This window comes from Myotis daubentonii, chromosome 5 (genome assembly GCF_963259705.1).
Source record: "Myotis daubentonii chromosome 5, mMyoDau2.1, whole genome shotgun sequence".
NCBI lineage: Eukaryota > Metazoa > Chordata > Mammalia > Chiroptera > Vespertilionidae > Myotis > Myotis daubentonii.
The window spans coordinates 22072233-22087226 of record NC_081844.1 but is presented as its reverse complement, the minus strand read 5'-3'; the positions used below and the strand labels follow the sequence as shown (position 1 = coordinate 22087226).

The following is a 14994-nucleotide window of genomic DNA, read 5'->3' as shown; positions in this document are numbered from 1 at the left end:
CAGGGGGACTCAATGCCTCAGAGCCAGATGTCATGATTTTTAGATCAGATTGTGGAAGTAGAATGTACTCTCTCTGCTCATTTTATGGATTTTCCTTTTCTATGATTTCTATACAATTTAATTGTATCACTTTATTAATTTTTTGATTTTGTGAGATCTGACAGCTTTTTCTTTGTTGTTTTTCTCTTTTCCCAAACGATTCCCAACCTTGGATGAAATATTTGGATATACCCATTTATCTCATGAGTCTACATGGATTTCTTAAAAACAATTTTTTTAAGGAAATTTATCATTCTGCATAATTTTTCTTTCATTTTACTAAAGAACAATCATGAGTTGTACTACTTCTGTTGAAATAAAGTGCCCTTGGTAATCAAAGCCATTTATATCATTTCATAGTAGAGGAAAATTTAAGAGCTCAGTTTAACCCTGTTCGTACTTCATTTCTTCATATATCACTACCATAGCTGCTCTTTCTGAAAATGTAGACTTTAACATACAGTGTTATTATAAGAGGTCACTGGCTTCTCTTCCCTCATTAGGATCCTGTATCTTATTTAGCTTGGTGTCCATATTCTTACCATAGTCACTGACAAACGACAAACACATACATGTCTCCAATTCTAGTCGATGTTGGTACACAAATTTCTGTAAATTGTTTGACATAATATTCCATTCGAGTCAGAGATTATTTTAAGTGTGAGGAAGCAAAACCTTAAGTCAGACATTTGTGATTATGCAAGCTATTTTCTTCATGGTATAGGTTTACTGATTGATGTATGTAAGATCAGTGTTCATATGTAAAGGGATTTATCAATTTGATGCTTTGCTTGGTGTAATCATGTTTTCTATTGAACTATCTTCTGCTTCCACTATGATTCCATCTATTGTTCTAAATGAAGCATCTCACCTTACACTAACTATTGTCATAACCACTAAAATTTTAGGGAATTAACAATATCATTCATTACATATACTAATATGTGATCTATAGATATGTCATATATGTACTAGTACATGAGTGACCAAAGGATGACACACTAGGGAGCTTGGATTCCTGTCCAGTTCTGTGATTATGTCATAAGTTTTGCACAAACATGCATATTCTTTCAACCTTTTCTGGTTAGCTACAAGGAAACCTCAATGGAGATACTTTTTAATGCACTTATCTGAAATAAACTTCAATGACAGAGTAATCATGACTGTTGCCTTCAAATGTCTGTACAAATGCCTATAATGGGGAATAGCATATGATTATAATTCATCTCATTTTATTATTGTATCAGATAGCTGTTGCTATATAACAAGCCATCCTAAAAAGACTTGTTTGACTACAATGCCTTCATAATTAAATGGGATTGTATGGTGGGACATTGTTCTGATCTATTCTGGGCTCATCATGAGTCACTTCGCTATGTTTCTAAACCGATTTCATGATGTTTTGTGCATCTGTATTGCACTTCTTTCTTCAATCAATATGTGATATTTAATGTATATATATATGTGTGTGTGTGTGTGTGTGTGTGTGTGTGTTTGTGTTGATCCTACACTTGATGTAAAAACAGTGTATCAAATGTGAATTGCCTTAATTTAATATCACAGTTCCCATATTTATATATGAAACCTTGCTTTCTTCCCATTATAAGCTATATTCACCACCACTGTCCTGTGTGATGCAGCTACTTGTGCTCTTGATCTGACATGAGTTATCAATCACTAGAATTTTTAATTCGAACTAATTTATTGAAGTATAATTGCATAAAACAAACTGCAAACATTTTAAATATACAACTTGCTGAATTAAAGAAGCCATATATTTAAAAAGAAGCCATATATAAATTAAGAGCAGATAGTGGGTAGGTCCATTTATATGTAAGTTGAGATGATGCACAATAAGTGTTAACTGCATTATGTTCCTGTCAATAATGTACTCCACATGCCTTCAGTTTTCTTCTTTCTGAAGATAATGTGGAATAATAAACGTTACTTCAAACTGATAGTGCAAGGGATAAATAAAATGTTAAACATACTTTGTTGAGTCCAAAGAAAATGTTCAAGCATGAGCAGTGTGTGTAAGTGTATTCACTTGTATATATATTTCATGTACATACAAACACTTATATATGACATGCATTTATGTTCATTCATAATCCCATCTATTATTATGAAAGACACCTTGAGAGAAATTTGAAGAATATATAAATAAAAAAGAAGTGTCTGGATTAACATGAAATAGAGAAATATAGAAAATTTGACACAGATTTAAAGTGAAATGTGTGACCTTAATTTTAAAGAATTATTTTTTCTATATTAGTGTCTGAAATGCCACAAGATCAGAACCACATTTACATTTATATGATGGGGAATTTTTTAAACTATGTATGGGGCCAAATAGCTTTAAATTAGCTCTATTTTTTCCAGGTAATGTGGGATTTCAACCCAAAATACTTTGCCCAAGGAAAGCTAGCTGAATGATTTGCAAGGCTTAACCTCAGTTCCCTCTAACAATATCTTACTGGATAAATGTTTATATCAGTTTCCTGTTGCTGTTGTAGCAAATTACCACCCTAGTGGCTTAAAAAACAACAACATTTTCTATCTTAAAGTTCTAGAGAGCAGATGCCTGAAATGGGTATAAAGGGCTTAGAACAAAATGACTGCTGGGTTTGGATTTTCTGGGTGATCCAGGGTAGAATGAAATCCCTTTCCAATCCCATTCCAAATCCTTTCCTATTCTCAATTCCTATTCCGGATTCTACAGTCCACCTGCATTCCTTGGCCATGACCCTTCCTCCAACTTAAATACCAGCCACATAGCATCTTCAAATGTGTCTCTGACTCCCATCCTTCTTCTACTCGCTTCCACATTCAGAGGACCCTTGTGATGACAGTAGTCCAACCTGGGTAATCTGAGCTAAGCTCCTTAGCTAATAATTTTATTTCATCTATCTTAGTTACCCTGCTCTGTGAGCTAACATTCCAAAGCTCTCCTAATCACGATGTTGACATCTTTTGAGGCCCTTATTCTGCCTATGACAAAGCCCTTCTCAGGTATACATTATTTTGATGTCACTGTGGAGCCCTAAAATAAAAGAATCAAATACAGAATTTCCCTCCCCTTTAGAGTGAGAGAAAATTTGTCTTTCAAAATTACATACTCAGAAGATTTATAGTGGAAAAGACCTACAATTACCTACACCAGACGCTGACCCAGAGCCATGACCCACCTACTCAAAGTGTGGTCCACAGACCAGGAGGACCTACAGCATCAACATCACCTGGGGCTTTGTCAGAAATGCAGTCCCTGGGCCCACTGAAGACCTGATGTATCAGAATTTGCATTTGAGCTGCAAACTTTGGTGATTTGTATGCCTATGAAATGGAGAGGTGTTGTTCTAGAATAGGTGTTCCCTCCTTTTCACAGTTGACACTGGGAGGTGGATAACAACTGTACGAGCTGGGAGCTGTCCTGTGCATTATAGGTGTTTAGCAGCTTCTTTTCAGATATTTTGTTTATTTTTTAAATATATATTTTATTCATTTCAGAGAGGATGGGAGAGGAAGAGAGAGATAGAAACATCAATGATTACAGAGAATCATTGATTGGGTGCCTCCTGCACACCCTACACTGGGGATCCAGCCCAAAACCCAGGCAAGTGCCCTTGACTGGGATCAACCCAGGAACCTTCGGTCCTCAGGCCAGCACTCTATCCACAGAGCCAAAATGGCTAGGACTCTTTTTAGACATTTTAACATCCCCTGGGGCAAAGTCACCTCTGTTTGATAACCACTACCCCAGAATCTCAGCACTGGAATTGCCCTGACTGATTCCAGTCAAAACTCTGTGGGGGAGGGTGGAAGACTTGGTTGGGAAGTTTGTAAGGAGGAAATTCTGACCTTGGGGAGTTGTCTGAAGGCGACTGCCCCTAATTGCTCCTTGACTTTTCCAAACAAGTCTGTGTATGTGCAGATCCTCCGGTGTTTACCGAAATCGTTTTTTTTTTATTGTTTAAAGTATTACATATGTCTCCTTTTTCCCCTATCGATCCTTCTCCCCCAGCCACTTCAATCCCCCTGGACAAACCCCTATAACCCTATGTCTGTGTCCATTCGTTATACTAATATGCATGCATACAAGTCCTTTGGTTGATCGGTTACCCCTCGCCTTCCTCGATCCCTCTCCCCCCACCCCCAGCCATCCACCCGTCTCCCCTGCCTTCCCTTTGAGGTTGGACGGTTTTTTCAGAAGTCTCTTTGTCTCTTGATCTGTTTTTGTTCATCAGTTTATGTTGTTCATTATATCCCACATATGAGTGAGATCATGTTATATTTGTCATTCTCTAACTGGCTTATTTCACTTAACATAATGCTCTCCAGGTCATCCATGCTGTTGCAAATGGTAAAAGTTCCTTCTTTTTTATAGCAGCATAGTATTCCATTGTGTAGATGTACCACAGTTTTCTAATCTATTCATCTGCTGATGGGCACTTAAGCTCTTTCCAAATCTTAGCTATTGTAAATTATGCTGCTATGAACATAGGAGTGCATATATCCTTTCTGATTGGTGTTTCTGATTTCTTGGAATATATTGCTAGAAATGGGATTATGGGGTCAAATGGGAGTTCCATTTTTAAGTTTCTGAGGAAACTCCACACTGTTTTCCACAGTGGCTGCACCAACCTGCATTCCCACCAGCAGTACATGAGGGTTCATTTTCTACACATCCTCACCAGCACATGTCTGCTGATTTTTTTTATGATAGCCAATCCGTTAGGTGTGAGATGATACCTCATTGTTATTTTGATTTGCATAACTCGGATGATTATTGACTTTGAGCATGTTTTCATATATCTCTTGACCTTCTGTATGTCCTCTTTCAAAAAGTGTCTATTTAGGTTCTTTGCCCATTTTTTGATTGGATTGTTTTGTTTACTGGAATCTTTATGCTTAATCATTAGGTGTCCTTGCTTAAATGACATTGCAGACACATGCCCTCCCAAGAATACTTACCCTACTGCTGTTACAATAAAAGCCTGAAGAGGCAGGAGAATGAGGCTTTCTGGTTCCTATAGCCAGGCAGTCCCTTAGCCCTCTCTTTCACAGCAATCGTATATCAGAGTAAACATCCATCCATTGCTGAGGGTCTACTCTCAGCCACAGCAAAACTCCATCTCTTTTTTGGTTTATACCTTTGAGCACAACATTAAATCCCTCTATTGCCCACCTATGTTGACCCAGGAAGTCATGATTCAATTTCCAGTGAAGGCAAATGCCCACTTTGTAGTCTCAATCCCCAGTAGGGGGTGTACAGAAGAATCCCTGGGGGAGGCGTGTAGAAGATCCCCATAGAGCATCATCACTGATATTTCTATCTCTCTCTTCCTCTCCCTTCCTCTCTTTGAAATAAATAATAATAATAACTAAATATAAATATAAATGGAAATCTCGCTGTGCCCAATTTCTGTATTGGAGAAGGTAGTTTATAAATGTACTACCCCACAAAATGTATTTTTGCAAAACATACATTTGGCAATTGTTATAATGTGCTAACCCGGGTTATAGTGCATAAAATCTGAATGTATCTTTTATATTTAATATATATATTTATAGTGGTGAACTAAATGGCAGCTGTTAACTTGTGCTTTAACTATGAAATTTCTAATTATTTTGGCTAAACCATCATGAAGCCAAGTAGTATAGAGTCCAACGTTTTATACTAGAGAAACAAATATCTTCGCTTTCTTAAAGAGGGAAACAGTAATTTTCTAGATATATCCGTGGCTGTGTCCCCACCATAAGTCAATGCTTTGAAGACCCAAAGACCAGCCAGACTAATTTGTCAGTGTTAGATTTTTTTTTTTTCAACTACAGTTTACTTTCAATATTATGTTGTATTGGGTTTGGGTGTACAACATAGTGGTTAGAATGTCATATACTTTGCATAGTGTGTCCCCCTCTGGTATTTTCAATACCAAACTGACCTCATACATAGTTATTGCAATATTATTGACTATATTCCCTATGTTGTACTTTACATCCCTGAGACTATTTTGTTGTTGTTGTTGTTGTTGTTGTTGTTGTTGTTATTGTTGTTAATGCTGAGGATATTTTCCCACTGATTTTTAGAGTGAGTGAAAGGGAGGGGGAGAGATGGAGAAAGAGAAACATCCATGTGAGAGAGACGCATCGATTGGTTTCCTTCAGCACGCACATTAGTCAGGGCCTGGGATCAAACCTGCAAACAAGTCACGTGCTATTGAGCAGGAATCAAAGTGGAGACTTTCAATCATTGATCCGAGGATCTATCCAGTGAACCAAACTGACCAGAGGCCCTGTGATTATTTAGTAACTACCAATTTGCTCTTCCTTATCCCTTCACCATTTACACCCAGTTCCCCAATCAGCTCTCGCCTCTGGCAACCATCAGCCTCTACTGTGTCTGTTAGTCTGTTGGAATTTTGTGTGTTTTTTCTTTCTTGTGCTCTTTAGATTTGATAAATATGTGAAATCATATGGCATTTGTCTTTCACTGACTGATTATTCCAGGGAGCATAATACCCTCTAGTTCCATCCATTCAGAAACTTTAACTCAGAGCTGAGATGAGGTGCTGGGAGATGTAGATGTCATGAAGCACGGCATTTAATGAAGGACTAATCACAGCTGCACTCACCTGGCTTATTACATAGTCTCCTAGGAACCCAAGATGAGCAGGAAAAATTTCCATTCTGTCCAGAGTAGTGTCCCCCAGGGGAATCCTCTGCTTACAGGTTAGAGTAACAAGAAGTAAATATGCATAATGAGCAGACACAGAGCATGTAAATAGCAGCTCTACTGCAGACCCTCAGCATGTGCAACCTTTGGTTGGAAGGAACTTGTTCTTTTTTTTTCTTTTTTGAAGTCCTAAATATGTCTGGGAGACCAAGGCTTGACTCCTTGTTGTCTTGTCTGGGACAGAGCTCTGATCTGCAGCACCAACCATCCAGGTAAGGATTCAGACTGCCACAGGGTAACATTCCATTAAGGATTTCCGTCTAGGTGAGTCTGAGAGCACAACAGACATGGCAAGACAGGATCAGAGAGACTGAAAGCTAATAACTTGTACATAAATTCACCACAGAACCATTCAAACATACCCCAGGTACCAGTGACCACTGTGGTTGTCAGCTGGCTTTACTAACACATTAATGTATTTATTCATGATGCTCAAAGGAAAGTGAACACTGCGCCCAGAAATAAATGAAACTGCCAATGTTGAGAATTAAATGGTATTAATAGGAGACAAATTAAGAAAGGGCATTGGAGGTGTAAAGTCCTTCCAGTAGAAGTAGACCATAAGTTCAAGGACTTTATCAATTAATAGGAATAGACAAATAGGTTACTAGCTATGGAGTAATATATATATTGATGTAAGAGCATTTTTTAAATTTTATGATGAGGCATATTAGACTATGTTTCCATATGGATGAGAAAGATCCAGACCCAGGAAGGCTGCAAATACACTTTTGCTATCACAGTGCATGAGACATACATTTCACAGTATATTCTCTCACCTTAGCTATTCACATTAAAAAAATTTATTAGGTAGGTGAAAATGAGTAAGATAATGAGATTCACGTTGTAAATATTTCATTACATAAAAGAATGAGCAATGAAATTTGTTGGTGTGTAAGGCATTTTAAGTCTGTGTTAAAATTTGTTTGTGCAAGTTATTTTCCTTACTTGTTTATTAATTTATTTTAAATTAAAGTGTAGATGGCAACCAATATAACGTTCACTGTGTTGTACCTGAAATTTTGTTGCTTTTCAATAGTGTAATCAAAGTGTTTTCATTTCTTTTTGTGTAAGTATAGTTTGTATACAATATTAAGCTAGTTTCAGGTATAAAACATATTGATACAAAATTTATATACATTACAATGTGATTGCCGCACCAAGTCTAGTAATCAACTGTCACCATGCAGACTTATCACAATAATGTTGGCTATATTCTCTTATTCAATTTTTTTATTGGGCCCTTTCAAAAAAGAATTAGAGATTTTTTTTTACAAACTGACTGTTTTCCACTTAGTTCTTACATGTATTATAAAAGGTTTGTGGAGAATGAATTATGTTCATTAGTTTTGTGTGGTCCAAACTGTCAGTCCTACAGTGTTCCCTCCATTGCTTTAATAATTTCTCAAATTGAAGCATAATTGACATAACACATTATATTAATTTCAGGAGTACCACATAATGACTCTGCATTTGTATATATTGCATTATGACCTCCACAGTATGTCTGGTTGACATCTGTCACAACAAAAGTTACATTTTTTTCTTGTTATAGGAACAATTAAAATATACACTCTAGCTACTTCCAAGTACACCAAACAGTATTATTAACTATAGTCACCGCACTGTGTTTTATACCAAGCCATTCTTTTTTTTTATTTCATTAATTAAAGAATTGAGTATGACACAGAATTATATATGTGTCTTCACATGGAAAAGAAAACTGTATTGAGAAATTGGACTAGAGATATTCTAAAGGAAACCAGCCATACATGAAATACGGAAATTAGTTCCTTGATTCCAAAATATAGAAGGTAGCATTTATGCTAGGTTACAAATGCTGTCTTGTGGGAAAATTAATCATGTTACTTCTCCTATATCCTGGTAGTCAACTCCACCACATGGAACTAGGGAACCTCACAGGATTTTCAGAATTTCTTCTTCTGGGATTATCAGAGGAACCAGAATTGCAACCCCTCATATTTGGACTGTTCCTCTCCATGTACCTGATCACTGTGTTTGGAAACCTTCTCATCACCCTGGCCATCAGCTCAGACTCCCACCTCTACAGACCCATGTACTTCTTCCTCTCCAACCTGTCCTTGGTAGACATCTGTTTCACCTCCACCACCGTCACAAAGATGCTGTGGAACATCCAGACACAGAGCAAAGTCATAACCTATAAAGGCTGCATCACCCAGATGTATTTTTTCGTATTGTTTGTGGCACTGGACAACTTCCTTCTGACTGTGATGGCCTATGACCGGTTTGTGGCCATCTGCCACCCCTTGCACTACATGGTCATCATGAACCCCCGGCTCTGTGGACTGCTGGTTCTGGTGTCCTGGATCATGAGTGTCCTGTATTCCTTGTTACAATGCTTAATGGTGTTGCGGCTGTCTTTCTGTCCAGACTTGGAAATCCCTCACTTTTTCTGTGAACTCAATCAGATGGTGCAACTTGCTTGTTCTGACACCTTTCTTAATAACATGGTGATGTATTTTGGAGCTGTGCTCCTGGGTGGTGGTCCCTTTGCTTATATCCTTTATTCTTACTCTAAGATAGTGGCCTCCATCTGTGGAATCCCATCAGCTCAGGGGAAGTATAAGGCATTTTCTACCTGTGCATCTCACCTCTTGGTTGTCTCCCTTTTTTATGGGACAAGCCTAGGAGTGTATCTCAGCTCTGCTGTTACCCAAAGCTCACACTTAAGTGCAACAGCCTCAGTGATGTATACTGTGCTCACGCCCATGCTGAACCCCTTCATCTACAGTCTCAGGAACAAAGACCTAAAGAGGGCCCTGAAGAGATTGGTTGGGATGGCAGCTATGAAAGGACGACTTATCTTAGGGCTGAAGAAATGCACATGACAGCGGGACTCAAAGCCTCAGAGCCAGATGTCATGATTTTTAGATCAGGTTGTGGAAGTAGAATGTACTCTCTCTGCTTATTTTATGGATTTTCTTTGTCTATGATTTCTATGTAATTTAATTGTATCACTTTATTAATTTTTTATGTTGTGAGATCTGACAGCTTTCCCTTTATTGTCTTTCTCTTTTCCCAAATGATTCCCAACCTTGGATAAAATATTTGGAAATTCTCATTTAACTCATGAGACTACATAGATTTCTTAAGAACAATTTTTTAAAAATGAAATTGATCATACTGAGTAATTTTTCTTTCATTTACTAAAGAACAATCAGGAGTTGTACCACTTCTATTGAAATAAAGCGCACTTGGTAACCAAAGCCATTTATATCATTTCATAGGAGAGGAAAATATAAGAGCTCAGTTTAACCCTGTTCGTACTTCATTTCTTCATATATCACTACCATAGCTGCTCTTTCTGAAAATGTAGACTTTAACATACAGTGAGTGTTAAAAGAGGTCACTGGCTTCTCTTCCCTCATTAGGACCCCGTATCTTATTTAGCTTGGTGTCCATATTCTTACCATAGTCACTGACAAACTGACAATCAAATACATGTCTCCAATTCTAATCGATGTTGGTACACAAATTTCTATAAATTGTTTGACATAATATTCCCTTCGGGTCAGAGATGACTTTAAGTGTGAGGAAGAAAAACCTTAAGAAAGACATTTATGACTTTGCAAACTATCATTTTCATGGTATATGTTTACTGATTGATGTATGTGAGATCAGTGTTCATATGTAAACGGATATATCAATTTGATGCTTTGCTTGGCATAATGATGTTTTCTATTGAACTATCTTCTGCTTCCACTATGATTCCATCTATTGTTCTAAATGAAGCATCTCACCCTACACTAACTATTGTCATAACCACTAAAATTTTAGGGAATTAACGATATCATTCATTACGTATGCTAATATGTCATCTATAGGTATGTCATATATGTACTAGTGCATGAGTGACCAAAGGATGACACATTATGGAGCTTGGATTCCTGTCCAGTTCTGTGATTATGTCATAAGTTTTGCACAAACATGCATATTCTTTCAACCTTTTCTGGTTACCTACAAGGGAACCTCAATGGAGATACTTTTTAATGCACTTATCTGAAATAAACTTCAATGACAGATTAATCACGGCTGTTACCTTCAAATAACTGTACAAATGCCTAGAATGGGGAAAAGCCTATGATTATAATTCATCTGTTCTGTTTACTATTATTATTGTATCAGATAGCTATTGCTATATAACAAGCCATCCTAAAAGCACTTGCTTGACTATAATGCCTTCATAATCAAATGGGATTGTATGGTGGGACATTTTTCTGATCTATTCTGGGCTCATCATGAGTCGCTTCGTTATGTTTCTAAACCTCTTTCATGATGTTTTGTGCATCTGTATTGCACTTCTTTCTTCAATCAATATGTGATGTTTAATACATATATGTGTGTGTGTGTTTGTGTTGATCTTACAGTTGATGTAAGAATAGTTTATCAAATGTTTATTGCCTTAATTTAACATCACAGTTTCAATATTTATACATGAAACCTTGCCTTCTTCCCAGTTATAAGATATATTCACCACCACTGTCCTGTGTGATACAGTTACCTGTGCTCTTGATCTGACATGAGTTATCAATCACTAGAATTTTTAATTCTAACTAATTTATTGAAGTATAATTGCATAAAACAAGATGCAAACATTTTAAATATACAACTTGCTGAATTAAAGAAGCCATATATTAAGAAAGAAGCCATATATAAATTAAGAGTATATAGTGGGTAGTTCCATTTATATGTAAGTTGAGATGATGCACAATAAGTTTTAACTGCATTATGTTTCTGTCAATAATGTACTCCACTTGTCTTCAGTTTTCTTCTTTCTGAAGATAATGTGGAATAATAAACGTTACTTCAAACTGATAGTGCAAGGGATACATAAAATATTAAACAGTCTTTGTTGAGTCAAAAGAAAATATTCAAGCATGTGCAGTGTGTGTATGTGTGTTCACTTGTATATATAATTCATGTACACACAAACACATATATATGTGCATGCACTTATGCTCATTCATAATCCCATCTATTATTATGAAAGACACCTTGAGAGAAATTTGAAGAATACATAAATAAAAAGAAATTTCTGAATTAACATGAAATAGAGAAAAATAGAAAATTTGACACAGATTCAAAGCAAAATGTGTGACCTTAATTTTAATAAATTATTTTTTCTCTCTTAATGCCTGATGGGCCACAAGATCAGAACTACATTTACCTTTATGTGATGGGAAATTTTTTATACCATGTACGGGGCCAATAGTTTTAAGCTAGCTCTAATTTTTTCAATATAATGTGGGATTTCAACCCAAAATACCTTTGCCCAAGGGAAGCTAGCTGAATGATTTGCAAGGCTTAACCTCAGTTCCCTCTAACAATATCTTACTGGATAAATGTTTATATCAGTTTCCCATTGCTATTGTAGAAAATTACCACACTAGTAGCTTAAAACAAAACATTTTCTATCTTAAAGTTCTAGAGAGCAAATGCCTGAAATGGGTAATAAAGGGCTTAGAACAAAATGACTCCTGGGCTTGGATTTTCTGGGTGATCCAGGGTAGAATGAAATCCCTTTCCAATCCCATTCCAAATCCTTTCCTATTCTCAATTCCTATTCCAGATTCTACAGTCCACCTGCATTCCTTGGCCATAGCCCTTCCCCCATCTTCAATACCAGCCACATAGCATTTTCAAATGTGTCTCTGAATCCAATCCTTTTTCTACACTTTTCAACATTCAGAGGACCCTTGTGATGACAATAGTCCAACCTGGGTAATCTGAGCTAAGCTCCTTAGCTAATAATTTTATTTCATCTATCTTAGTAACCCTGCTCTGTGAGCTAGCATATTCCAAAGTTCTCACAATCAGGACATTGACATCTTTTGAGGCCCTTATTCTGCCTATGACAAAGCCCTTTTCAGGTATAAATTATTTGATGTCACCAGGATCCCTAATATAAAAGAATCAAACACAGAATTTATCCTCCCCTTTAGAGTGAGAGAAAATTTGTCTTTCAAAATTACATACTCAGAAGATTTATAGTGGAAAAGACCTAAAATTACCTACACCAGACTCTGACCCAGAGCCATGACCCACCTACTCAGAGTGTGGCCCACAGACCAGGAGGACCTGCAGCATCAACATCACCTGGGGCTTTGTCAGAAATGCAGTCCCTGGGCCCACTGGAAACCTGATCAATAAGAATTTGCATTTAAGCTGCAAACTTTGGTGATTTGTATGCCTATGAAATGGAGACGTGTTGTTCTAGAATAGGTGTTCACTCCTTTTCACAGTTGAAACAGGGGGCTGTCTAAAAACTGTACGTGCTGGGAGCTGTCCTGTGCACTATAGGTGTTTAGCAGCGTCTTTTCAGACATTTTATTTATTTTTAAATATATTTTTATTGATTTCAGAGAGGAAGGGAGAGGGAGAGAGAGGTAGAAACATCAATGATTAGAGAATCATGGATTGGCTGCCTACTGCACACACCACACTGGGGATCCAGCCCACAACCTAGGCATGTGCCCTTCACCAGAAGCAAACCCAGAACCCTTTAGTCCTCAGGCCAGCGCTCTATCCACAGAGCCAGACTGGCTAGGGCTCTTTCAGACATTTCATTATCCCCTGGGGCAAAGTCATCCATGTTTGAGAACCTCTACCCCTGATCTCAGACTGGAAGTGTCCTTACTGATTCCAAAAAAATTCTGTGGGGGAGGGTGGAAGTCTTGGCTGAAAGTTTGTAAGGAGGAAATTCCGACCTAGGGAAGTTGGCTGAAGGTGACAGCCCCTAACTGTTCCTTGAGCTTTCCAAACAAGTCTGTGTATATGCAGACCCTTGGGTTTTTACTGGAATCTTTTTTATTATTTAAAGTATTACATATGTCTTCTTTTTCCCCTATCGACCCCTTCCCCCGGCCACTCCTATCCCCCCCAGGAAAGCCCCCACTGCCCCAGTGTCTGTTCCATTGGTTATGCTAATATGCATGCATTCAAGTCCTTTGGTTGATCTCTTACTGCTCCCTCTCCTACCCTCCCCCCCACACATTCCCCTGACTTCCCTTTGAGGTTGGATGGTTTGTTCAGTGTGTCTTTGTCTCTTGATATATTTTTGTTCAACAGTTTATGTTGTTCTTTATATTCCACATATGAGTGAGATCATGTGATATTTATCTTTCACTGACTGGCTTATTTCACTTAGCATAATGCTTTCCAGGTCCATCCATGCTGTTGCAACTGGTAAGAATTCCTTCTTTTTTACTGTAGTGTAGTATTCTATTGTGTAGATGTACCAGTTTTCTAATGCACTCATCTACTGATGGACACTTAGGCTGTTTCCAAATCTTAGCTCTTGTAAATTATGCTGCTATGAACATAGGGGTGCATATATCCTTTCTGAGTCATGTTTCTAGTTTCTTGGGATATATTCCTAGAAGTGGGATTATTGGGTCAAATGGGAATTCCATTTTTAACTTTCTGAGGAAACTCCGTACTATTTTCCACAGAGGCTGCACCAGCCTGCATTTCTACCAGCAGTGCACAAGGGTTCATTTTGTTCACATCCTCTCCAGCACTTGTTGTTTGTTGATTTGTTGATGATAGCCATTCTGATAGGTGTGAGATGGTACCTCATTGTTGTTTTGATTTGCATCTCTCAGATGATTATTGACTTTGAGCAAGTATTCATATGTCTCTTGGCCTTCTGTATGCCCTCTTTCAAAAAGTATCTATTTAGGTTCTTTGCCCATTTTTTGATGGGATTGTTTTGTTTACTGGAATCTTTATGCTTAAACATTAGTTGTCCTTGCTTAAATGACATTGCAGACACATTTCCTCCCAAGAATACTTACCCTACTACTGTTACAATAAAAACCTGAAGAGGCAGGAGAATGAGGCTTTCTGGTTCCTATAGCCAGGCAGTCCCTTAGCCCTCTCTTCACAGCCATCCTATGTCAGAGTAAACATCCATCCATTGCTGAGGGTCTACTGCTCAGCCACAGCAAAACTCCATCTCTTTTTTGGCTTATACCTTTGAGCACAACATTAAATCCCTCTATTGCCCACTTATGTTGATCCAGGAGGTCATGGTTCCATTTCCAGTGAAGGCACATACCCAGTTTGTAGTCTCAATCCCCAGTAGTGGGTGTGCAGAAAAATCCCCGGAGGAGACGTATATAAGATCCCCATAGAGCATCATCATTGATATTTCTATCTCTCTCTTCCTCTCCCTTCCT

General features: G+C 37.7%; 1 protein-coding gene across 1 annotated transcript; it reads left to right on the top strand.

The window, feature by feature from the left end:
• Nucleotides 1–8652: 8652 nt before the first annotated feature.
• Nucleotides 8653–9642, top strand: LOC132234508 (olfactory receptor-like protein OLF4). Its single transcript, XM_059695463.1, has one exon. The coding sequence runs from the start codon at nt 8674–8676 to the stop codon at nt 9640–9642; it is 969 nt and encodes a 322-aa protein (XP_059551446.1). The 5' UTR covers nt 8653–8673.
• Nucleotides 9643–14994: the final 5352 nt, after the last annotated feature.